Source organism: Crotalus tigris, unplaced genomic scaffold, assembly GCF_016545835.1.
Source record: "Crotalus tigris isolate CLP2741 ecotype Arizona unplaced genomic scaffold, ASM1654583v1 scf7180000018350.1424685, whole genome shotgun sequence".
In the NCBI taxonomy this organism is placed as follows: domain Eukaryota; kingdom Metazoa; phylum Chordata; class Lepidosauria; order Squamata; family Viperidae; genus Crotalus; species Crotalus tigris.
This window is the reverse complement of record NW_024096959.1, coordinates 561,627-587,728: the sequence shown is the minus strand read 5'-3', so window position 1 is coordinate 587,728 and position 26,102 is coordinate 561,627. Positions and strand designations below refer to the sequence as shown.

At 38.2% G+C, this 26,102-nt stretch overlaps 2 protein-coding genes across 4 annotated transcripts in view; both read right to left on the bottom strand.

Moving 5' to 3' along the window:
* The window catches only part of CENPE (centromere protein E), a 61,901-nt gene extending 48,446 nt beyond the window's left edge, over nt 1-13,455 (bottom strand). For both annotated transcript variants that reach the window (XM_039350688.1, XM_039350689.1), the window contains exons 1-14: nt 13,389-13,455; nt 12,586-12,680; nt 10,319-10,408; nt 10,123-10,241; nt 8,825-8,947; nt 8,499-8,580; nt 7,528-7,595; nt 6,589-6,657; nt 5,348-5,399; nt 3,880-3,967; nt 3,507-3,636; nt 2,743-2,862; nt 1,901-2,047; nt 723-858 (exon numbers count right to left, since the gene is read on the bottom strand). In XM_039350688.1, the coding sequence (XP_039206622.1) occupies nt 723-858; nt 1,901-2,047; nt 2,743-2,862; nt 3,507-3,636; nt 3,880-3,967; nt 5,348-5,399; nt 6,589-6,657; nt 7,528-7,595; nt 8,499-8,580; nt 8,825-8,947; nt 10,123-10,241; nt 10,319-10,408; nt 12,586-12,680; nt 13,389-13,441 (1,372 nt within the window). In that variant the 5' untranslated portion in view covers nt 13,442-13,455. The remainder of the gene's footprint in view (nt 1-722; nt 859-1,900; nt 2,048-2,742; nt 2,863-3,506; nt 3,637-3,879; nt 3,968-5,347; nt 5,400-6,588; nt 6,658-7,527; nt 7,596-8,498; nt 8,581-8,824; nt 8,948-10,122; nt 10,242-10,318; nt 10,409-12,585; nt 12,681-13,388) is intronic.
* A 1,184-nt stretch (nt 13,456-14,639) lies between these two features.
* On the bottom strand, nt 14,640-25,402 carry LOC120311324 (radial spoke head protein 6 homolog A-like). Of its 2 annotated transcripts, none has more exons than XM_039350685.1 (6): nt 24,729-25,402; nt 23,359-23,596; nt 18,615-19,373; nt 16,879-17,017; nt 16,515-16,632; nt 14,640-15,005 (listed from the first exon to the last, which is right to left on the bottom strand). In XM_039350685.1, exons 1-6 carry the CDS (start codon nt 25,298-25,300, stop codon nt 14,774-14,776), a joined length of 2,058 nt encoding a protein of 685 aa, XP_039206619.1. In that variant the 5' UTR covers nt 25,301-25,402; the 3' UTR covers nt 14,640-14,773. The 2 variants fall into 2 exon arrangements, with proteins under 2 accessions (XP_039206619.1, XP_039206621.1); XM_039350687.1 differs by having other exon boundaries at nt 14,800-14,928.
* Between the last annotated feature and the right edge of the window lie 700 nt (nt 25,403-26,102).

Here is a 26,102-nt window from a genome sequence, read left to right as displayed (position 1 = left end):
TACAGATTTTATGCTAGCCCTGTTATGCTGAGTGCCTTGGGCACGTCTTTTCAATCTCTGGAGACAGCTGCCAGATTCAGATTTTTTTCAGAGCAACTAAGAGAGAAACTGTACTTGTTTAACAACGTTAATTGGGAGCAGAAATTCTGTTAAGTGATGTACTTAAAGAAAAAAAAAACATGCTGCTCCTAAACAATGCAAAGTCAAAAGTCATCATGCTGCTTAGTGACAGCAGTTCTGGAAGTCCCAGTCACTGTTTAACAAAGACTGCCCAGGTGGTTAAGCGAGGACCACACTTGACCTCAAATTCCAACTTCCTGCTGGCTTCCCAAATGACTTTGTTAGTAGGAAGCCAGCAGGGAAGGTCTCAAATCATGATCATATAACTCTGGAGATGCTGCAATGGCCATAAGTACATGGTCTCCTGTAGGTACAAACACTCACTGAATAAAAAATTGTTAAATTGTTAAATTTTAAAACCTGTAGTTTAAGCCTGTAATTTCATCCTCCACAGTCCATCTCATATTTAACAGAAGTCCACAGCATCAGGCAATTAACATGTAGGCTAAGCACGTCTTCTAAAGAGGCATATGATGGCATTTACTATTACCAATTTTCTACAAATGACAAATCTTGATTTGCTACAAAGCCACAATTAATTGGTATATTCCTTTTAGGATATAGGAATCTATTCGAACATTTTCTTAGGGAAAAGAACTTACATTCTTCCATCTCTGTGACACTAGATAGAGAAGTTTTAAAGCGTTTAGCTCTATTAGGAAACTCTTCCAGGAAAGGCATTCCCCCATCTTGGCTTTGAGGCCCAGGGGCCCAGGTCACACGCCTCTTCTTTTTAGCCTTAAATGAAGAATAAAATTAAAATAAGCACACACATACATAATAAGGTGGCCAAGCTTTCTCACACTTCAAACATGGTGGGAATTTCTTAGCCAGTATGAAGGTTGAGGAATTCTGAGACATGAAGTCTTAATAAACCTTTACCGATTAAAGAAAGGACTTGATATAATAAGTACATTATACCTATTATAAATAAAAGGATTTGAAATTTGTTCTCTGTAGAGTCAGGAACTCTAGCAGAAACTGTTGTTGGAATTTTGGCAAACATATTGGCAATGTTGATTTTAAAGAAAACTTTGACAGGGAAGGAGTAAAGCAGTTGTAATTGTAACAGCACCTGACATTATGACCTACTAGTCTTAATTTAGAGCAGCCCCACAAGCAATGCTAAAGTTTTGTCTAGAGGTGATATATGCTATTAGTATATAAGCTTGAGAAACAGAGATAAGAGTTCTGACAAACATGAATTGTCAACTGAAGACTGTTTTATGAAGACAGCAGATGAGTTTGAATTAGAGGAGTCTTTACTATTTTCTCAAACAGTTGCAGAACCATCAAAAATACCATTTCATACAAGTGCAGCTACTTATTCTATCACCAAGATGGAAAAGAAGAGTTTCCATATTTTTGCTATTTCAGTGTCTAAATCGACAGTGCCTTAAAATATATCTCATGTTTTAGGTATCAATTTTTGATTTACCCTGAATACATTAGAGGCATTTTTAGAATTTAAAAGATCTAGAATTTAAGACATGCTATTTGTTTTGAGATTTATCTTATTTCTTGTATCATCACACGAATAAAAGCCATTACTACAAATATCTAAACAAAGCCTGGCCTCTTAATCACCCCCTTGGGATGTCCAACATACTCACTGCATCCCAGTGCCTGAATAAAAAGCTAAACCTTAATGCCCTTCTAAAAGGCTAAAAGAATGGGAGTTCTTTATGTTTACATAAATGTTGCCGATCCTCCCAAACATAACAATTCCAAAACAAGCAATGTTTTCTAACTTTCTGCAAGATTTAATCTTCATACTTGCCTTTAGCTCCCGTTCTTGCAAAAAAGAGGACGCAGTCACCAGCATCTCTGTCAGTGCCCTTATCCTGTCTTGCTGCTCTTTCTGAACAGAATTCTTCTCTTCCAAGAGTTGTGCTAACTGATCTTTGGTATGAGAATGTGATGAAACCTAAAACAGAAGATATCAATGCTGCTTATCAAATGGAAACTTTGGTTCTGCAAGGAAATAAATATGAAGAATTTGTGGAAAGATAGCCTAGGAAACATTATCTATGGTATGGTAAGATGTCCAAAGAAAAAGAGGATATTTTTGACTTCTTCAGATGGAGATCATAGAAAGATCAGTTACTTTCTAAGTCAAGACAAATGTCCAGTGGATCAATACCTTCCAGCTTCCCAGTGTCCCCAACAAAAAGGAAAATTTAAAAATTAAAGTCACTAGAGGAGAAATAAAAAGAGTTAGCTACAGATTACTAAAACATAAGAAGCTTCTCCCTTCCTTTGTGGCTGTCAGGAACCCACAAGTTTTGGAGTTCTACTAAATAACTCTGTCCAGCTTCTTCACTGGTTCTTAGAATTTCTGTTCAGATTGTACTCCTGCTATCCCTAGATGCATTTTTTTTCAGTTTTTCAGTTTGTCCTAATACTTTTGCCAGATTCAACTGAAATTAGCATCTAAACATACATAATGAATCATTGGTTCTCTTGGAAGGCAATGAAGTTCAGAGTTTGAAAGTTTGTGACATGTACCATTCCTATGAATCCTACGGGTTTTTAGAACAGGAACACTTTCAAGGGGCACGCTTTCAGATGGATTTGGCCTGGAAACCCCCCACCCCCCTTCATTTAGACTAGGCAACTTACTTCTTCCAGTTGGCGTTTCAAATCTTCTATTTCCTTACGATATCTCTTTAGAAGAGCATCATCATCAAGAACTTCATTGACTTTCGGGGTATTCTTCATCTTTTTAGCTGTACTAGCAAACTAGAAGAGACAAGATATGTAGAGGCTGGTAATATAAAAAAAATCACTATAATTTTTTAAAATCTTGTTTGATCCATAAATTGAAAACATATTATTCTTACTGCAATGTATATTTCTTTCTTTATGAAGATTCCCCCCCCCCTCTGATAGCACTTTGGGTAAACAAAATTGAGAAATAGGTAAAACCATGGGAGGCTACTTCTGCTGCTTGATGATTTACTATGCAAGACTTCCAAGAAAGGGTCAGTCAATAGTTCATCAGACTAATTCATAGACTGGCCCTGGAACGCCACAAATTCTTACCCGGCACACTCTTAAGTTTAGGTCTATGTATGAACAGATCCTGTACAGAGCTCTGATACCCCAATACTTTTTAGCTATCTGTCTCTAAGGAGGAGCAGTTCACTTCTACAAGCTTTCAGAAATGACTTGTAGTGAGGCTGATGTTGGAAGGTAAACAAAAATGCAACAAATCAACAAAAAGTAGAATATACTCACATTTTTCCACATAGCACAATATATAAAAAATAATCATAAGAATAACTGTGGTACATAATTTTGAAGTGATCACTGCCCTTTGCACTTTTCTGCTTGTGATTATCCATACCCCAAATGTTCTTTTAGCAGGAAGATTTAAAAATTACCTGCAGCGTGCTAAGAGTTTCTTCCAACGATGCTGGTGTAATTGTACATATGATAACAGTCTTAGCATTTCCACCCAAAGAGTTCTGAAGAATTCTAGTTAGCTTACTGTCCCTGTAGTTTATAAAGCCTCTGGTGCAAAGGGATGAGAGAAAGAAGAATAAAATATTATGGCTAAGGCTGAGGGAAAATTGGTTCAACAGCCAACTCATTATCTTTAGACAAAGTGAGAACACTAATCAGCACAATAATAAAACTATATAGATGAAAAAATGTGAAAAGAGGCATGTTAAAAATTGAAGTTGGAAAAGGGGAGATTCAGAGCTCATCAACTTTTTGCTGCTCCAGTTGAAACAGGAATTGTTTTTTTCTTACCCAGACTGATCATCACAAAGTTTCTTGATAACCTGGCCCAAGATGAAGAGGCTCCGGTTAATATTACACCCTTCTTTAAGTCGAATTCCTAAGCACATACATAAAAAGCACCATTTCAGTCGCTGCTGTATCAATTTAAGGCATCATAAATCGGTTCTTATTTTAAGGCCACATGAAGAGTTGTACTGAATCAAATATACAGCCTACACAGTCCAGTAGATTTAAAAAAACAAGTAACCAAATGGATCCTTTTTGAAGCCTACAAGAAAGTAGGAGTGAATGCAATTCTCCATTCAGATTCTTCAACAGTTGGAACTAGGAAGTATGGACCTCAACAATAAAGATGACATAGCCACCACAACTGGGAGCCCTTAACAGGCCTGCATGCCATAAATTTGTCTAGTTTCCTTTTAAACTTGTCCTTTCTGATAGCAGGGCATTAATAGATTAGGATATCTAACCTTTAATGATTACAGAAGTGAGAACATAATCTAGCATAGATTAAAAATATCTGTATTGTGATTTTATTCTTACATTTCTAGCCAACAATGGCTATTTAAGTTGATGCAGATATAACATTACAGTTGCTAATGATCAGTATGTGCCCTCTATTAAGAGCCATTCATTTAGGAATGGACAATTATGTGTAATCTCTTTATTCCCACATGACTACATTTATAAGTAGTCCTTGACTTACGACAATTGAGCCCAAAATTTCTGGGGCTAAGTGTGACATTTGTTAAGTGAATTTTGCCCCATTTGACAACCTTTCTTGTCACAGTTGTTAAGTGAATCACTGCAATTGTTAAGTTAGTAACATGATTGTGAAGTGAATCTGGCTTCTCCCTTGACTTTGCGTGTCAGAAGGTGGTAAAAGGTGATCACATGACCCAGGACACTGCAACCGTCATAAATATGAGTCAGTTGCCAAGCATATGAATTTTGATTATGTCCCCATGGGGATGCTGCAATGGTCGTAAGTAAAAAATGGTCATAAGTCACTTTTTTCAGAGCCTTTGCAACTTTGAAAGGTCACTAAATGAACTGTTATAAGTCAAGGACTACCTGTAATTCAAAACAGGGGTTTCTCTGGAAGAATCTTTTTACTTTAGAGAGTGTGGAGAAAACAAATGGAGAATTCTAATGTATGATTATGCCAGTCTAAGGATGTCCTTTGAAGATGGCAGGATATGAATGTAGTCTACTTAAGACAGAGTTCTCCAACCTTTTAGGCACCAGGGACCAGTTCTGTGGAGAGAGATTTTTCCACGGCCCAGAGGGGGCATGGTTTTATGTGCTGCCTGCATCTTATGGATGGGGCTTTGCTTGTTTGTGCGGACCGAATGCTGGCATGCTGCGGCCTGGTACCGGTCCATGGACCATGGGTTGGGGACCCCTGACTTAAGACAATAAGTTAAGAACTTACTATAGAATTACAGAAAATCCTCACTGAAGAGTAAACACATACCTTCAGTCCCTGTTTGGCTAGCTCTTTCACTTCCTGCCAGATCTACAAAATTCTGAATAGAGACAGAATTTGTTATGCTTAGTTTTATTTAAACCAGTGGTTCTCAACCTTTTTAATGCCGTGACCCCCAACCGGTCGTAAGTCAAGGACTACTCAACTGGTCGTAAGTCGAGGACTACTCAACTGGTGCAGCACCGTTTGCAGAATGGGACTTTTGGCGGGCTCAGCAGGGCAGAGACAGCCTGGACAATTCCTATTGGCTTTTGAAAGCCAATAGAATTAGACTCTATTCAAGAGAGTCTATTCTATTGGCTTTCAAAAGCCAATAGAATAAAAAGGAGTAGCACAGCTAAGGAAAAGGGGAAAAAAATAGCGGACTGCATTGTTTGGCGACCCCCGTGAAATGGTCGTTGGACCCCAAATAAGGTCCCGACCCACAGGTTGAGAACCACTGATTTAAACTATTTTGCTGAAGAGCACAATCAAATATTAGAACTGATGAGTCAAATTTACTGAAATTCAGAAAGCACCAATATAAAAAAGCAAGCATTACACAGTGCTCCCAAGTTCAGCTTATGGTCACACACTTACTCAAATCACTTTCAAGCGAACACTGAGACACAAACTGTTCTTTAGACTATACAAAGACCCACTGGATTTAAAATAATAGCAAACTTTACTGGCTACAGTGTATATATTTTCTTTCACACATGTGCACTCATACATACTTAACCACATCCACAATTAGTTTGGCAGGCACTAGCCAGAGTGACGGAAGTCGTCAAGTCTGGGTCCAGAGACGACAAAGAGTGGGTGGGCTTGAGGACCCATTTTATCCCCCCAAGTCCTTGCTTTGTTCTGGTAGCTGTTGATGGGGAGGGTTTTCCCATGTGCTCAGGCCCAATTTCTTTTGTCTGATTCAGGTGACATTTTTTGTTTCTTTAACAACTTGGTTCTTTCTTAACTACTTCTCCCGAGAGAGCTTTTTCCAGCTTTTGTCCGCCATGCTTCTATGCCATCATCATCATTAGGTATGGCGGCTTCAGCCTTGTCTTACACGAACTTCCTGTCACTTTTTTTAAATATAAACAATTTGATGGGATGCATTATAGAAATGTATTAGCCTATCCAGTCTGAATATAAATCAGAACGTAACTGTTACTTAATGTTTATAAAGTTACACCAGCGTACTATCATATCCCACTTATTATAACCCATGTGCCATTTTACAAATAACTCACCAAATGAGAAACTATTACAGCTCCTTCATAACTTGAGCCAGAAGTATGCTTTTCTTTACTTTCAATGATCTTAAAAAAAAAAAAAGATATGAACCAGATTTAACAACACTTTTATACATTAGAGAACAAAGCTAGACAAAAATTAAAATGAAATCACACATCATATTAATTTTAGTACACCGTGTGTACCAGGTCAATTTCCCCTACCTTAAGGGACAGGAGACAACTTTTCCTAGCCTGACACCATTCTAAAACCATGTTGTCTCAACACAACTGAATGAAGTTATTTGTAGTATATGCTTCCCCACAAGGGATTGTATTTATTAGTTCCTCCTTATTGTTAGAAGATAAAACCCCATCAAAGTCTGAAGAAGGAGGCTAAGGGGAGATATGATATGAATACTATTAGCAGGAATGTGGATTGATTCTTCAGAGTGATAGGACAAGAACCAATGGATGAAAGCTTTACACAGAGAGAACCAAACTCAAAATAATGAAGAACTTCTTGACTTTGAGAGCTATCAATCAATTGAACAATCTGCTTCCTAGAATTAAGGGTGTTCTGTCAGTGTAGTTTTCAAGCAAAACTGAACAGCCATTTGTCTGGGAACAGGATTTCTGGTTTGGCCAAATAAAAATAAAGAACATGCTCCTCAAAATCGCCAAGGGAGCATTAAATTTATCATCATAAATTCTAAAACCTCAGGGTCGGCATTTTCTTCATCAGACCTGTGGCCTTATTTGTCCTACAGGAGTCACTAAAAACTGAAGCGCCTCAATCTATAGGGTCTTCGGCCCAGGTTTCTTTACTTGGTGGAAGATATGTGCCATTCAATCTTTTGTATAATGTGCTTTTTTAATAGCTGCATGGCAGATGCCACGGAACACTGTGGCGTGAACTAAATGAAGCCAGGAACATAAAAATTAGCAATCACTTACCATTCTAAAAATTGTATGAGAACGGCTGCTTCTTTCATTCATTTTTGTCTCACCATAGTGTCTGTTTTCTGTTTAGAAGAGAAATTAGATACAGATTATTCTTATACCTAGTTTTCTCTTCTGACTTATTGTCGTTTCCCATAAAATAGAGCTCAACAAATGGTGCCTACAAACACATCCGACTCCCCTTCCCCACCTACCATACCCACTAAACTTCTACACAGCCTCCAAGTTCCCTTCCAACTTTGTTATTTTGTTAGAAATGAAAGAAGAAATAACCCCTCCAATTTTGCACCTCTTTTCTGGGAACTTTCACAGCAGTTCTTTATTTTCCCCCAAAGAGCAGAAGAACATCCCACTCCCATTGTGAACAGGGGTAGCAGCACAGCAAGTTCCTCATCTTTCATTTTCAAGGAAAGGGCTAAAATGTACTACAACACTAATGGCTATTTTAGCATAGTGGTTTCATTGCTAAGTACATGCATGTTTGCATGTGTGCCTGAGGGATGGAGAAAGAAAGTTATATAGGAGCCCTGCTGGCATATTACTTAGAATGCAGTATTGCAGACAAACTCTGACCACATTCTGGAGTTCAGTCCTGATGGGCTCAAGATTGACTCAGTCTTCCATCTTTCAGAGGTCGGTAAAATGAGGACCCAGATTGTTGGGGGCAATATGCTGACTCTGTAAACCACTTAGGGCCGTAAAGCACTATGGAGTGGTATATAAATCTAAGTGCTATAAGATTATATATGAACATACATGCGTATGTTGCCCATGTAGACAAGAAAGACAGTTTGTGTATATGGAGGAATATCTATCTGCAGGGAGGAGACAATAAAGAAAAGTGTATTGAAGATGGTATGTATTCATTTGCAGATACAGAGGCCTGACTTTTAACAGATCCAAAAATCTGAGATTTACATATAATGCTTGGTGTGTTTAAACCATTATCAGATAGCAAATCTTACTTTCTCCTTTCTTTAGCCAGGTCATGACCTCCTCTGGAGAAACCACTACTTCTTCATTCAGATCTTCAACATAGATAGTCCTCTACAAGAGAATGAAACATTCGGTTATTATTATACCAATCAACATTTTTTATCAGTTGTATTATGCCTTGTACTTGCACACATAATTGGGCTCAATGGCTCAACTATGAACAAAACCTCAGAACATCCTGGCCAGCCCAGGAACAATCTAGAGTAGTTGAGACTAGCAAGGGAGTGGCTGCAATGGGAAAGCTTGCTGGAGAGCAGCACTAGAAGTGTGAATTTGTCCAGCTTCATGTACTTACATTGATGTCTTCACGAACCACTAATGACTTCTTTTTTCTAATGTTACTGCATAGCAAGTCTTGTATAGTTTCGTTATGAATTTCCATGTATGATATACGGAGTAGGAATTCCCTATCTGGAATCTAAAAGTTGTAAGATATTACATTCATCAATAAGTTTGAAGACAACTTGCTCCACAGATACATTTTTATTGTCAATGCCATTAATCATACAGCTTTCCTATTTGCATTCCCAGCCATGCTTTATTACTCATTAGACTGCAACTCTAATTACATCAAGTCATCTTTGTCAGCGATGATGAAAGTCCAACATCAAGAGGATTCATGGTTAAAGAAAGGCAAATTTATATATTGATAACACAGTCTTCTTCATAAGAATTTTCTGGTATTTTGAACTTTAAAACCATACAGGTAGTCCTTGACTTACAACCACTCAAAATTACAACACTTTAAAAAAATGACTTGTGACCATTCTCACACAATCATTGCAGCATCATTATTATCCTGGTGCTTGGCAATTGGCAGTTTATAATGGGAGTCACATGATCACTATCTGCGATATTCCCAGTCAGCTTCTGACAAGCAAAGACAATGAGGAAAGCCAAATTTGCTTACCAACTGCAGCAAACAAGGTCACAAAATCATAGGCGACTCATTTAATTGCCTTGCTTAGCAATGGAAGTTCCAGGTCAAGGACAGCCTGTATTGCTGGCATTGATGCAAAATTATTTTCCAGGTATGGCTAGTTACATCTGAAAGCAAACCAATGACTTTACTCCACATTTCTTTAGTTAGCCTTCCAATATGATCACTATGACTCCAACTCTTTGTGAGCAGATGAACACCTTTCCAATGAGAGTTCTGAGCATATTGTAGTTTGAATTTGGCTCTGGAAGCCCCCCTTGATATATCCCCAGCCTCTCTTCCACAATAAGCCTCTGTGCACACTGTAGCTTGGGACAAATGGCCAGAGCTTTACACGGAAGCCTCTCTGATTACTCCCTTAAAAGATATACAAGTTAAATCAAAAGAACATTCACAGCTTCTACAATGGGCTCTGGAAAGCTGCTTTGAACTCAGCATATTTTTTGCATGGAGCTGGGAAACCAGAGGGAGGGACTCTCTGATAACCCTCCATTCATTTTTCTTGTAGCCTCTGGGATGGCAATCAAGATACAGCCTGTAAAATGTTGGCATGAGAAGTTAGGAACTCACAGCTGCAGTTTCAATACCAGTCATATTTATTTCTGCAAAAGCATTGGTTATCTGAAATATAAACGTGAAGTAGAATCACTTACTCTGCAGATAGTATTGAAGACATTATTAATTGCCATGGGTAAGATACCTGGACTATCTTTGGTACCCAATATTGTGTACGTTTTGCCTGAAGCTGTCTGACCGTAAGCAAAAATAGTCCCTAAAAATAAGCAGAATGATTAGTTCAAATGAATAGCCACATGCAGAAATATGCACAAGGATGATTATTTAAAATACCATTATATCCTTGAACTGCTGACTTGATAATAGGAGCTGTCACACCTTGGTAGACTTCCTTTGTACTACTGTCAGAGTGGAACACACGATCTTCAAAAGAAAGCAGAAAGTTTAATTTGTAAATACTGTGCCCAGTCCCTGAAAACCATCAGACTAATACAGGTACTCCCTGATTTACAACCATTCATTTAGTGACTATTTGAAGTTACAATGACACTGAAAAAAGCAACTTGCGATCATTTTTCACACGACCATTGCTGCATCCCTCGGATCAGAATTTGGACACTTTGATAACTGACTCATATTTACAATAGTTGCAGTGTCCTGGGGTCATGTGATCACCTTTTGTGACCTTGTAAACGAGCAAAGTCAATCGGGAAGCCAGATTTACTTCACAATCATGTTATTAACTTAACTCCAATGATTTACTTAACTGTGGCGAGAAAGGTCGTAAAATGGAGCAAAACTCATTTGTCTTCCTTAAAAACAAATTTTGGGCTCAATTGTGGTCGTAAGACAAGGACTACTAGTACTTTGTAAACTGAAGCAGCTTTGCACACTCAGCTTTTCAAAGCCAATTGTTTGAGGATGTATTATGCCAATAATGAGCAACAATTGTGAATGGCCTGTGTCAGTGGTGGCAAACCTATGGCACGGGTGCCAGAGACGGCAATCAGAGCCCTCTCTGTGGGCACCCACGTTGTCGCCCCAGTCCTAGGCCTTCAGCTGGGTTTTATAAAACCTTTTCGCTTTAGGCCTCTGCTGCCATGTGCAAAAAAAAAAGTTCAATCAATTTCAACTTCTTGCGGGAAAAAAAAGTTCTTGCAAAGTTGGAATTGATTGAACATTTTAGTCCCACCAGTCTGCCGTTACCACTGCAGCCATGCCCACCCAATTGGCCACACCCACCCGGCACTCGACGATGCATAAGTGGGTTTTGGGTTGCAGTTTGGGCACTTGGTCTCTAAAAGGTTCACTGGCCTATATAATAGGTATTAGCATTTGTATACTTATTTGGTTTATGCTAATCATAGGTATTATCCTTAATACAGTATTACATTTAATGATTATATATAGTTTTTTTTTATTCTGAAGATAACCTGGGAAATAGACTGTATTCATCTTTCTGAGGACAAAAGAAAATGTATGAAAATTCACCAGAGACAGAACAAAAATTGAGATCCGAAAATTTCCAGAAAAGGAACTACTGAAAAATGAAATCAGTTTGAGAGCAGAAAAACTGAAAAAGTGATAAAAACTGAAAGAACAGGAAAATCTCATTTGTAATTTAAAAAATTTGCTGAAAATAGAACAACAGAGGAGCAATCCTAACAGTTATAATGTTTAGTTGCAAAACTCAAGAGAGAAAACTAGGTTGCTCAACAAGGAGAAAAGTAACAAATGTATCACCAAAATGATGGCCTCTATTAAAAATCTACCATATTCCAAGAAGGGGTCTTCTGATGTTTAAGCATCAGTAGAGAAAATTACTCACCTTTTTGATTAATTAACTTTTTGTCTTGCCTTTATTTTTGTCATCAGTAGGCAAACCTATTGCCCCTATCTATCTACCAATCTTTTCTCCACAATGACAATGCTGTGAGATGGGTTGGGCTAAGAAAAGTGACAACCCACTGACACCCAACAACTATTATGCCCAAGTCAATTCTAGAACTCATAGTTTCCTGGTTTTTAGGGCTAATAGATAAAAAAAAAAAAAAAAAAAAAAAAAAAAAAAAAACAGCTACTTCTTGGAGGTAAAAATTAAAGGTAATATAGAATGTAGCATGAATACAAGTAACAGAAGGTATAACAGTGCATGCAATGCAATTAAACAAGTCAAAATATTATTATTCATCCTTATATTTACAAGAAACATTGTTCTAGGCATAGAAAGAAGAGTGACATACTCCCTTCGTTCCTTCCTTTAGCCACCAGAGAAACAGACTAGGTTAGATTACCAAAACAATGAATTGTATTCAATGCGTATCCTAAAAATAATCAGTATGCATTTGTTGTATACATATAAAATGCATAAAGATCAGGAGGGTTAGTTACTAAATTTAGTATGGCATTTTTAATTAATCAAGACATTCCATTTATAAATTCTATTACTTTACTTACTATATTACCATAGTAATATAGTACTAGGTATATACTATATACTAACATATAGTATATAGTATAATTATTACAGTAATTAGTACATTACTGTACTCATGCTGAAAATCACACAAATACTCATTTCAGGAGTTATCAAAGCTTACCAAAGACAAATGACCTGGTTCCATCTATTTGTGATACAGTACAGTCTTCACTTTTCCATGAAACCTGTCCTTTTTCATCAAGGTCTTCATTTTCTCTTAAAGAACGAATCAGGGTTTTTAGGTCAGTAGATTATTTCAGGAATAAAGAGAAACCTTTTCCCTTAAACTGATATGCCCCTTAATGGGCTTTAAGTTGCTGGATCTCACTCCGGTACAAGGTTTGTAGTTTCTGACATCAAAACATCTGGAAAACGCATACTAAGCTCTAAGCTGGTGTGTAAATTAACATGAGAAATAGTATACAGAGTTACGTTTTACCCAATTATAAATGGGAATAATGGAGATTAGGAGTCTTCTGGTGCATTTCAGATTATGTGCCGTCAAGTCTGTGTCCATTCTTAGTAACCAGATAGATTTTCTCCATAATGAGTGCATTTCAGACAGAGAAACATTTTCAGGAAAACTTGATAGAACAGATAGGTTAGACCTGAATCCAAATCACGCAGATCATAGTTAATATTAAACATTTCATTATACTGACCCCCGGAAGGGGGATGGGGGTGGGGCTTATTCCCTCCCTATATACTGGATAAAGCCAGTTCATTCCTTCTGTCTCTCCCTCTGCTTAACTTACTTTTATAAGTTCCGTAACTACAAAGGAAAATTGGAAATGAGAATCCTACAAATGCTACATTGAATTAGAGGAAAAGCAGGCTACAAAACTGACGATCAAAGACCCCGAAACAGCAAATAAAAAAGGCAACCAGCGATAATCTATATCTAATATAACAAAATAAAATCACCTTGCAATTAGTGGCCGCACTCTCACGCAAACGGTAACACCACCTTCCTCCATCTTGCTTCGCTTCTTAGGACTTTTCTTTTTAAATTGAGCTTCAGTATTTGAATTTTCTCTCAGGTATCTTCTGATTGGTCGGTTGGTGAGGCAAGAACCATTTCCGCCCAAGGTGGACTGAACCATTATTTCACAGAGGGTTGTAGAAAAGGGCGAATGGATCCAAGCTCTTGAGGGGTGGTAAGGAAGGGAAGGGATGTAATTAATCATTATATGAGAAGTCATTATTGCACGGATTCCGATCACTTTTCTTCCTGAAGTGTGAAAAAGTAGCAAGGATATATATATATCGTATTATTTTCCTTTACAAAAAAGCGGCAGTAGTGTTAGAGTTAAAAAGGCGGGCCTTAGAAGAAGGAAGAAAGGGAAGGTGGATGCTGATTGGCTGAATGAGCCCTTATGTTAACCTCTGCAAAATGAGAAGGCTTTAGATGGTTTTCAGGGCGGGAGAGTTGAGTCTGGAAAAAGCCGCTTTCGTCTCGTAAACCAGAAAGCAACGAGAATGTGCCAAGACGTCCGTGGGACTCCAGCTGGTTGTCTTTCAATCTGCCCCAGTTTTGGGGTTGGTTCAGATAGTGTCCCCACTTCCTCTGTCATTTTCCAATTTACAAATAATGGCTGTGTTAACTGATCATGCCTAGCTATGGTCAGTATATCATTGTTTGCTAAACCAAACTTCTGGGATTGCGCGTTGCAAAGAACCAGAAGGCCAAATAAGTTATATTAGCATAACGGGTCAAATTGAAATGCTGTTGTAGTTAGATGTGTAATCCGAAGTAACCTTGTAACAAAATAAAAAAAAATTAACTTGGCTATGATTGATTGTCTATTGCGTCTGGTAAAAAGGCAAGGATTTATACGTTCAAGAGGACGAGCTTGGAAAATAAGGCAAAAATTTGTGTAAAATGTTTTCTTTGGAATTATATGGACTTACATATCATATTTGTGAAAAGCTGACTTATAAACATACAATATCATCATTTTATCTTATTGCATCTGGTTTTAAGTAAGGTTTGTGAGTTAGATTATCTGAGATTGTCATGAGTTCCATATTTAAGGATTTGTTTCCTTATTGAAATAAAAATTAAGCTATTAAGAAACATTGCTCTTTTTTGTCTTGGTGATATTTGCAACTGCTGGAAACGAATTTAATTCAAAATTGAGATTTGTTGCCATTCCGAACTGCTTTTTAAAAAAATGCTATTTCAGAATTTTATTTTTAATTTACTCATCAAAAGTACTACAAATAATGTATTATACAATAGTGTTTATCAGAATACAGTTGTAGAAAAGTTTATCCTTAACAAAAACTATTATAACAGTATTTTGAGCTTAATCATCCTCATCTTCGTCTTCCTCCTCCTCCATTTCTTCCATTTCTTCTGCTTCCAGTGCCTCTTCTTGGGCAGCCTTGAGCGCCATCTCTTCTTCCACAGTTGGATCAAGTGTTTCAGTGACTTCAGGCCCAATAATATATTCACTCTGCACTGGGGGTGGCAATGAAGGGTTGAAATTTTCTGGACTGTATTTGTGACCCCAGCCAATGTAAATGTTATCAAATTTCCTAAAACAAGCAGAAGACCCTAACATTATTAAAAATGCACATCTAATTAGTGGTGCCTCTTTCCTCCAGTCCCTCCCCCCCAATGTATATCACACTTTCCTGATTAAGTTGAACTTCCAAGCCTCAGAATTTCTATCCAACATGACCCTTACTTCTGGAATGTGCCAGAAGGGGAAAAACTGATCACCTGTGTACAGTATATCTTACCAAGTTTTCTCCTTTGCCTATTCTGTGTACGTGGCAGAACATCTATTCAAATTTTCTTCAAAGAAGTCCATTCTCAGAAAAGAGATGCATGGATTATAGCTTTAAAAATACTCAAGAGTGGTATTCCTCTGCTTATACAACTGGCAGCTTATTAGCTGTCAACAAAACATGTACATTGGTGTACAACTAGTTTGGCTTTAGTGTCAACAAGTTGAGGAAAGTATGCAGAAAATGGCTTTGGGAATTCTTTGTAATTTCTTAATAATTTATCCAGACTAAGTCACATGCCTGGGAAAGAAGGAGACTTAAAACAAAGGTGTGTTTCTTCCATTGAGATTCATTGGAGATTTTTTTTTCTGGATTTTTTCTTCACACCCTCAATTCAAATTCACATGTTTTTAAAAATCTAACCTTTCTTTAGCCAGCTTCATACCAAATTTGGTCCCACTGTTCAGTTTTCAGAAGGTTGTTGTGCTGGTAAAGGCAAGGCAATAATTCCAATCATTTTATATAATTTATTCCATGCATTATGTTCAGTTGGGGGGGGGTTAAACTGGAGGAGTTGGCCCCATTAGGTATACTAGACCAGGAAATCCACTCCACAGGAAGACTAAGTTACTTTTAATGAGATTGGCTGAAATAGCAGAATTTTGTACGTCTGCATTGTACCTCCTTTTAGTTCAATGAATTAGGAAGGTGTTTGCTGAATAATTTCAAATATTATCTGGTTATTGTGGACTTTTAGGAAATGTTTCATCCCCTTTTGCCCAGGCAACAGCTTCTGCATATCTCTGTCAAAGTCATCTTCCTTGCTCTCTACCTTAACCTATATGGATTTACTGGAGTTTTTTTCCTGGAGTTTTTTTTTGTAGACACTGGCTGGATGCAACCTATTTTGAAGGTTGGCTTCTGGTTCCCACAGCAAGTTCCATCCTATTCTGTCCTGTTTTCACAGTTAACTTGTGGATGGACAGAGAATGAATCCTGCACTTCTTAATTTGCTTCTAACAGATCAATGCTACAATTGGTAGCTTGAAAAAGGAAGGATTAAAGAATGCATTGTATTATACTCATGTATACAAAATTGCTTAACTTGATCCCAAATTTTGTTGTGGAAAAGATGAATGTTTACAGTTCTCAGTAGATGCCACTGGCTTGATTTTAGTGAAAACTCTATAAAAACAGTATCTTGTCAGTTCTCTATAAATAAGGAAATCAACCATTGATTAAGATGGAAAATAACAAAGCAGAGCTTTTATGACTGGAAACAATCAAAACATTACACTGATCCTTATTGCCTACCTTCCAATAGCAAAGGAGTATGCTCCAGGCCACAAGTTAGCTTGAAGAACAGCAAGGGCATATTGAGGAACTAAATGAGTTGAAGCTTCAGAAGACCATGGAGCGGTGCCTTGAATATCTGTTAAGAACAAATCGATTTTGGGATATCAGAACTATTTTTTACAAAAAAAAAAAAAAACTCTATAGTCCTGTGTGTAGAAAAATATGTTCTATTAAAAAGTTAATTATGAACCATGTGATGAGTTGATTTAACAAAATCCCTCAGATGTTGAGCATCATCTGCTTTCTCACTGGCCAAAACATCCATGTTCCCAAAACTGAAGAAGAAAAGAGAATCAGCCAGGTGAGGTTTTTGCTGTATTACCTGCATCTTCAGAGAGTGGTGTGAGAAGAGGAGGTCCTGTTTCTTGTAACTCTTCTGGCTCTTCTGCTTTCTCTTCTTCATCCTCCTCCTCCTCCTCTTCCTCTGATTTTTGATAGGGATTAATCCAGGCACAGCGCCCCTGAACCCAGAGGAACCAGAGTTAGCAAGGTCGATGATTTTTTTCATTTGCCTACACTTTTTTCATATGCCACACTTCTTTCCACTGGATGTCTCCAGTGCCTTATCTTAGCTCTCCTCAATCAGGCTTTTGCAAGATCAGTGATCTGCCTGGTATTTTAAAATCATGCCATATCTGAATGCATGGAACATTTTCTGGTCAAATATGTATGACAAACATAATTGAGAATGTTCTGATAAGCATATAAGATTTATGAAATATCTTCAATCAGGCTTCATATTTAAAAGTGGATACATTTTTGTTATCCAATGCCTACTGCTGGCTGGGTGATTTTGGGCTCTCTCAGCCCACCTCACCTCACAGGGTGGTGACTGGGGAGACAAAATAGGAGACAAGAATGTAAGGTATGTTCACCGCCTTGAGTTATACGGATAGTCATAGTCCCCACTTAACAACCGCTTTTTTAACGATTTCAAAGTTACAAAGGTCCCCTCCCCCCAGCAACTTAGGACCTAGTTCTGAAGTTTTAATGGCTGCACACATGTAGTCCTTTGACCATATTTTGGGCGAACAGTAACAGGCTCACAATTATGGCTGGCTGCAGCGTTCTTCAGTCACATGACCGTGATTTATGTTTTTGATGTTTTCTATCGTTTTGGCTGATTTCCAGCAAAAAAACACTCATAGGAATGTATTTCTTCACTTAATGAACATAGTGTTCACTTAATGATTGCTGCAAAAAAGTCAAGTCTGGTAATTTAGGTGCCTAGATTTGCAAAGGAAATTCTGGGTTCCATTATGGCTATAAGTTAAGGACTACTCATATATAAAAAAAAGATAAAAAGTAATAATAATATTGCACATCCAAACGTTCTTGCCTGGCTCTGAATGCTGTAAAAACCTAATTGCATACCTTGTGAATTACATTAAGGATAATTATGTAAAACCATCACACGGATGTATAATTATTATCCCATTGCCATCATTCTGATAATATTTTCATTGCTATAAGTTAGAGCAGAAATAGTCAATTTCCAGGAACATCAATATATATCTTATTCCAGAACTTAAATAAACTACATAGCATAATTAAATAAAGTTAAGCTGAGTGTCCTGTCCTTATTCCCTATCACAATCTTACACCTATTTCATATGATTAACAGTGCAATGCAAGTAACAGGTGAAAGGCAGATCACATCAATAGAAAGATCTTTATACATAAATATTGGCAGATTAGGGAACTGCTGGCTTTTTGATAATAATGTATTGTATTATTTCCAGCATTATACAATTTCTGATGCTTTTTAGAATGAATGCTTGGAGAACACAAGCCAAAAAGAGGTTATTTTGTATTGGTTTTCTTATGTTTTTATTGAGCATGTAAAGCACTTATATTATCAAGAAGGCCACAGCCAATAAAGCTTTCCATCCTTATTCATTAATTTCAATTATGGAAAAAAATTATGGAAGATTTTTTTTCTGGAATGGGTAAGAAATGAAAAATTATTAGAGTTGTAATTAATAGAGCTGTATGGGGTTTCTGAAACTTTTTTTTTTGACACCACTTAGCAACAAGTGCAAATTTTGCTAAGCATACCTGTTTTAAAATATTCTGTACGTGATGCACCCAGTTTGAAAGGGTATCCAACAATTCTGGCACAGGAATGGGTTCAAAGTCAGGATTTTCTTCATAACTGTCCCTTCCAGCTCCGCCTTCTTCTTCTTCATCTCCTTCTTCTTCTCCAAACTGATAAAACCCGAGTGGACTGACCTGTGTTGCTGCTGAAATGCGGGCAATCTGTGCCCTCAGATAATTAGTCTCATTTCCTGGGAAAGGTGGATAGCACACAATGGCAGCATCTAACTTTCCCATAAAGAACTTCTTAATTTTCCTGGCATTCACTATCTGAGTAGGAGTCACCTGGGGTAATTTTATCCAAGGTTTGCCTGGTTCATTACAAACAAAATAAGTGTATTTATTAGCACCGGTCCGATAATCTTCTTTTGGTGTTACTGGTGGTGGCTTGTAGTTGGGTTTTGGTGGCTCATCTTTTTCTTCATCTTCTTCTTCATCTTCATCTCTGACCTCAACTCCTTCTTTCAGTCCTTCTTCAGCAGTTTCCTCTTCCTCTGCTTCTTCCTCTTCTTCTCCTTCACGGAATTCAACTTCAGCTATAATATAGTTGGCTTCAATACCTAAGATTTTGCCCCAGAAACGACATGTCTGAATTGGATGAGTGGCAACCAGTTGTTTGAGGGCAAGGAATATATGATAGTATTCTTCTGAGCTCAAACCAATTCCAGCCTGTTCAAAATAGTAGGCTGTCTCCATTATATTCGGTAGAGGAGTTTCTGGCTAAGAGGGAAAACCATCAGTTAGAAAGCATAATAATGGAATAGTCTTTATTGTATAATATTATACATATATACTCTGTGTGTGTGTGTGTGTGTGTGTATGTATGTATATATGTGTACAGTATATATATATACACAGTTCATTTATTGACTGTTCAAGATTACAAAGGTACTGAAAAAACTGACTAATGACCGTTTTTCACACTGATGACCATTGCAGCATCCCCATGGTCATGTAAACAAAATTAAGATGATTGGCAACTGGCTCACATTTATGATGGTTGCAGGATCCTGGTGTCATCTGATCATCTTTTGTAACCTTCTGACAAAGTCAATGGGGAAGCCAGATTCATTTAACAACTGGGTCACTAATTTAACAACTGTAGCGATTCACTTAACAACTGACAAGATAGTCGTAAAATAGGGAAAATTCACTAAATGAATGTCTCACTTAGCAACAGAAAGTTTGGGTTCAGTTGTGTTGTAAGTCAAGGACTACCCATATAAGCATTTTGTCAATGCTGCTAACATTGGATGTTCCTGCTCTGCAACTGGTGAAAATGAAGCCATTTTCTCTTCTCCTTTAACATGCTTTTTCTTGCTTTTAGAAATCAGGTGCAGCTGGGGAGGGGGTTGGTATATAAGCTCAACTAGCCATAATAATAACTCTGCTGTGGGAACCCAAGGACAAGCTGATAACGTTTTAGCGGGCTGAGGAGCTGAGGAGAAAGCCTGTGCTTTAAGCTAATTGGGGAATGTGCTTATGACAGTTTATTGGGGGTGGGAATTGTACTTTGTTACTTTGTATCCGGGAAGGGAATTTAGTTTTTGGGTTCAGCTATGTAGTGCTGATACTTTGTTTTCCAAATAAATGTTCTTTAAGGAAGAATTTTGCCTCAAAGTTCTTTTGATGGGTTTCATCTATCGGAACCATGACACATTTATTTTTACTGGAGCAATCCCAAACACATTTATAATTTAATCCAGTGTCCTGAATTTAATAGGATTCACTCACAAGTAATACATAGCCTTGAAACTTTCCTCCCATGTAATGTTCACTGCAGTGAGTAGGTCTGAAAAATTACTGTATGCAAGGCTACAATGTGGGGCTCCATCCTGAATATTTTATTGTGTTAATTGGAGTAGCAGATAATACTCCTTTTGATCAAGCTGACCAACATGGTACAAACCTACCAAACAGTTTATGAAACTTATGATCAACCCTTGGTGCAAACCCTATCGAATGGTTGATGAAAATTATGCAGAAAATGCCACATTTATGTAATATATCTGTGAATGAATATGTATTTTCTTGAGATATACTAAGTCGTCCTCAATTTACAATTGTTCATTTAATGACCGTTTGAAGTTGTAACAGCACCGAACAAAGTGACTTATGACCATTTTTCACACTTATGATCATTGTAAAATCCCCGTAGTCACATGATCAAAATTTGGATGCTTGGCAACTGATTCATATTTATGATGGTTGAAGTGTCCTGGGGTCATGTGACCTTCTTCTGAACCTTCTGACAAACAAGGCCAATGATGGGAAGCCAGGTTCACTTAACAACTGTGTTTCTAACTTAACAACTGCAGTGATTCACTTAAATGTGGCAAGGTCATAAAATGGACAAAACTCACTTAACAAATGTCTCACTTGGCAATGGAAATTTTAGGCTCAGTTGTGGTCATAAGTTGAGGGCTACATGTAGGAGGTTTGTCTATCTTCTGTCTATTTATTTATCCCCTTTTTACAACACTAATTAAGCCTGTTACCATGAAGCTCTTGGGACTGCTTTTTATTACCTACTAACATTACCCTATTTTTAACTTTGGATTATATTGGTATGTGTAGATACATTAGCCTGATTTCAAAAACAGTGGAAGGAAGGCTGAGAATAAAGACCCCAAACTACATATAATAGAGTACCTGATTCATTACGAATCTGCCTAACTAAAATCTAATGGAATCCACTTGAGATTTCCATGTCTGCCAACAATTATTTATATAGTAAATGGAAAGATTGATTCTTAATATCAAGTATCTTGATATGGAATTCCCTTTCTCTTGAGTTATTGTTTGGAGATTATCAAGCTTCTGTATCAGTTTAAGATGTATCTGTTTCAACAGACTTTTTGGATAACAGGAAGTGATCCATTTTTCTTTCTGAATGGCATTGTTGTTTTATGTTCAGAGACTGTTAAGGAGTTTATATTATCTTGTACCTTATATTGCAGTTTTCTATTATTAAAGAAAAGAGGAAAAGGGTACAGTGGCAAAACTGCTTTAACTGTTATTTGTGATTGACTCCTATCACGCAAAGTTGTGTTTTTTTAAATTAATAACTTGGATTGGGGCAAATATTGCTGCTCCTGGCAATAACTGCAACTAAATGGGAAGAAAAACAAGACTTTCAGATTCAAATGTGGACGGATGAGTCTTTGTATAGTTTTAGAACAACTGAAAATGGAGGACATGTTCCAAATCAAAGAAAATATGGCAGTTAGTCCTCATAGATTGTCCAGAAATTAATATGAGCAATTAATTCAGAATGAGGCTGAAGGTAACACTATCAGTTCTTTCTGCAGAATGAGAACACTTTCCCTGCAGAGGCTAATTGTTGATTTATAATGTTATCCTTTGAACTGCCTTCTCCAATTTAGTATGCTCCAAATCAGGAGTCTTCAAACTTGGCCCTTATATGACTTGTGGACTTCAACTCCCAGAATTCCTCAGCCAGCGCTGGCTGAGGAATTCTGGGAGTTGAAGTCCACAAGTCATAAAAGGGCCAAGTTTGAAGACCCCTGCTCCAAATGAACACAAGCTGATTTAGAAAGCAATATAAGATCTACAGGCCCGTCCCAATCCTCAGTCAGATTTCCACCTCAGATATCATACCCATCTGACAAATCTGTAGGAGCAGTCAATCTTACACCTTCCAAATTTTGGGGTACATGGCCATAGCCATATTGGTTGGAGCTGATAGCAGCAAAAATCTGAAATATTTCAAAGATATAAAATTGCCTATCTCTGCTATATAGCAAACATTTACTTCCCTTGAAGAATAATTTAAATCTGCACTTTAGTATATTTGGTACTAATTTAACTTAGGTTCATAGATTGGTTTCCTCTACACACACATATATACTTATGGCATAGTATGTAATCAAAACGAATAAGGTTGAGTACAGAACCTTAGGTACTTAAAGCAGCTTTAAGTAGCTAAACTAGCTTTCAGTGAGTATTACCCCTTCTACCAGTAGCCCAACAATAATTCAGTAAGTGGGAACATCAGCAGAAATATTCCACAAAACAACTGCTGATTGCAATCCGACTAATAGGCTTAGCAATTTGGAAATCAAAGGAGGTTATTGAAATTTAGATATCCTGAAGTTAACAACTTCCCCAAAAATATAAATAGCTCTTCCCGGTTGCATGACCTGTTCATATCTCAGATTTCTGTATGTTGAAAGAGTCAATTGAAAAGAGATGGAAATTAGAGGACCCAGGAAAGAGAAAATACTTTGTTTAAATACTTATCTTACATCTTGCATTCTAAGAAAGGGAAACATTTGAATGTTTTCATGCTTACATGCAGGTAGTACTCAACTTACAACATTTTAGTGACTGTTCAAAGTTACAATGGCACTGAAAAAAGTGACATAGACATTTTTCACATTTACGACCCTTGCCTTGGTCACATGATCAAAATTCGGATGCTTTACAACTGGTTCATATTTATGATGGTTGCCGTGCCCAGAGCTTATGTGATCAGCTTTTGTGACAAGCAAGGTCAATGGGGAAGCCACATTCACTTAACGGTGTTACTCACTTAACAACTACAATGATTCACTTAACAACTGTGGCAAGAAAGGTCATAAAATGGGGCAAAACTCATTTAACAAATGTTTCACTTAGCAATACAAATTTTGGGCTCAATTGTGGTTGTAAGTGAGGGACTGCCTGTATTGGACTAACTCACCAATTCCTCTTCTGGTTCTTGATCTGCGCCATCTCCACCACCAGGTCTCTGGAACAGAGTTTTGTACATTTCAGCCAATTCAAAGGTTGGATGTTTTTCAAATTCATCTCGGAGGGTGTCCAATTTCTTTTGGAATCGAGCACATTTTATATCTTTACTGATGTTCTCAATTATATCTGCTGGATTTTCAGGCCGCTCTTCCAGAATCTTTGCCAACATGTCAGAAAGATGGTCATACCTATGCAGTTATGAAAAAGAAGTGCTATTGATCAACTACTGCCACCAATCATTGGCTCATTTCTCTCCCATATTACTTCATTAGCTTTAAAATCAGTCATTTGTCAAAGAAGAAGATTTATGACACCTTGAAGACATAACAAACTTTATTATAGTTATGATGCTGGGCTCAGAGCACAGAGGACCAGCTTTTAGTTCAACCTTTATCACAAAAGCGTGGGGTGACTTTGGGACAGAAACTTTGCCCCAACTCAACCAATCTCAAAGGGAGAAGAAATAAGTGGGAACATTACGTACACTGTGTTGAGTACCTGTATAAAACACAGAATATACCTGCAATTGTAAATAAATAACAGTATAAGTCTTTATGGTCTGTGATCCAGTTCTTAAGGTAATAGTTGATGCATCCATCAACTATTGTTTTGGCACAATCCCTCAGGTGTGCCATAACAAATTTAGGGTTTCAAAGGATATTTGAATATCAGTAAAAGGATATTGAAAATGCTTTGCTGTCATTTAGCAGTGATGCAGATATTTGCCCCCAAGGTATAACAGAGTTATGAAATGTATTAATGTTTAAGACAGGCCACACAACTCAGATTTTACTCAAGCAAGTGAATCCAATGACAGCTTTGAAAACTATCATTCAGCTTGAATGTGTTTAAAAACTCAGTGCTCCTTTATAATATTTAAAGCTGGGAGGGAGTGATATTTTTAAACAAAGAGTTTAGAGACAAACGAGATTAATTTCTGTAACTTTTGGACAGACCCGATAAATTTGCAAATATCAAAGGCTGAAGTTTCCTTTATCTCTTTGCTGCCATCTAGTGTCCCGTCAGGCTTCTTGCAGCAACGATCACGAAACTCTTTTAAGTTTTTTACATTTTTGGTGGCCCCGCTTCCCAATCCAGCTCTAAAATGCACCCGTTGGTTCATATGTTAAACTCTGGTTTAACTGCTGTTGCTTGAAAACTCACAATGGCTGGCTTTCCATCGACACAAAAGTTAAACAGAGCTTGGTAGGTGAACCCAATACTGCCTGCAATTTCTTTTCTTTCTTTTTCCCCCGCGAACCATGGGCGCCTGCGATACAGGTTTCCTGGCCAAGGGGGTCCCTTTCTGCTCCTACTCACAAGCTGACGCCCGTTTTGACGCTCGTTCGCAACAGGTAGGCTTTTGCATTCTTTATCGCCAGAGTCCGAGGACCCGGATCTGGAATTTGGTCTTCATATAAATTCATCATCCCCAGCTGGGACAGGTACCCAGGTTCATGGGACTGATAAGGGCCGTGACTTTCAGCCTGCAGGATCTGGCTGCTCCTGGATGTTGAGGCTTGGAAAGTGCTCCCTGGCCTTTGATCCAGATACCCGCCTCCGGTGAAGCTGGGAGGCTGTTGAACGTCCATCCTCCCTATCTGCTGCGGCTGCTGCCAAGACACGCCGCCCCTCGAATCCGGCGTGACGCCCCTCGATTGAAAGAGGGCGCCTCTGGCTTGCTGGGGCTGGTACTGGTTGCCTCTGCCTTCCTGCTGATCGTAGACACTCAGCCGCGGCTGCTCGGGCTGGTAGGTCGTGCTTCGCTGGGGCTGAACGGGGGCCTGGCCCAGCGGCTGACTCTCTTGGGGGATGCCGTCTGCATCAGGCACGTTGAGAGCTCCGGGCATTTCATCTTCGGGCACCGGCTGCTCTTCGGGGGGTTCTGCCATTTGGTAAAGCTGGCGAGCGCGGGATTTGCCGCCGGCGCTTTCCCGTACACAAACGCTTCAAGTTTGCAGTTTGCGCGAAGCGTTGCTAAGGTCAACCGGACACCGTTGCTAGGGAAAGCGGATTGGCTGCGACGCTCCTCCCTCTGCCCAGCCGAGAGCCGAGGAGAAGGGCGCCACCAGTGGTAGCATCGGGAAAGTCTTGGGCAGGTGTGCTGGTTGTTTATTCGCCATGCTGAAATTCAGTTGCAGGGCTTATCCAAGGAGTGAAGCCAGACCAAGTTGATCCTCATGATCGTCGAGTTTGTCGTGTGAGCACGGTCCGTTGCATGCCTCCCCCAACGAGACACAGGGCGACAGACACGGGTGTCAGCTTTGTTGATTGGGTATCACTCTCTTAATGTATGTTTTAAAGAAAATATAAAAACAACACTAATATAAAATATAATGAAGAAAGGAAGAAGGAAAAATTTAAAAAGTGCGGAGAGAAAATAAAAAGATAAAAAAGAAGATTCTAATTTCTCCTGCAGCAAATATAACAAAATTATCTCTTAGACTGGTGACAAAAGCCCCTCTCACTTTTCCTATTGTCCATTTTTAATCATTAAAGCATCAGTTACAAGCGCATTTTCCCATTTCATGCAAAAACTCTATAAAGCGTTTCCAGTCAACTATGAATTGATCTATGATACTGAATTAGGCGCTATAGGTATGCTAGTGATGACCCCATTCTTGCTAAAATGAATAACCTTTGGTTGACATATGAGATGGAAGAACAAGTAAAATAATGTATGATAAAAGGGGC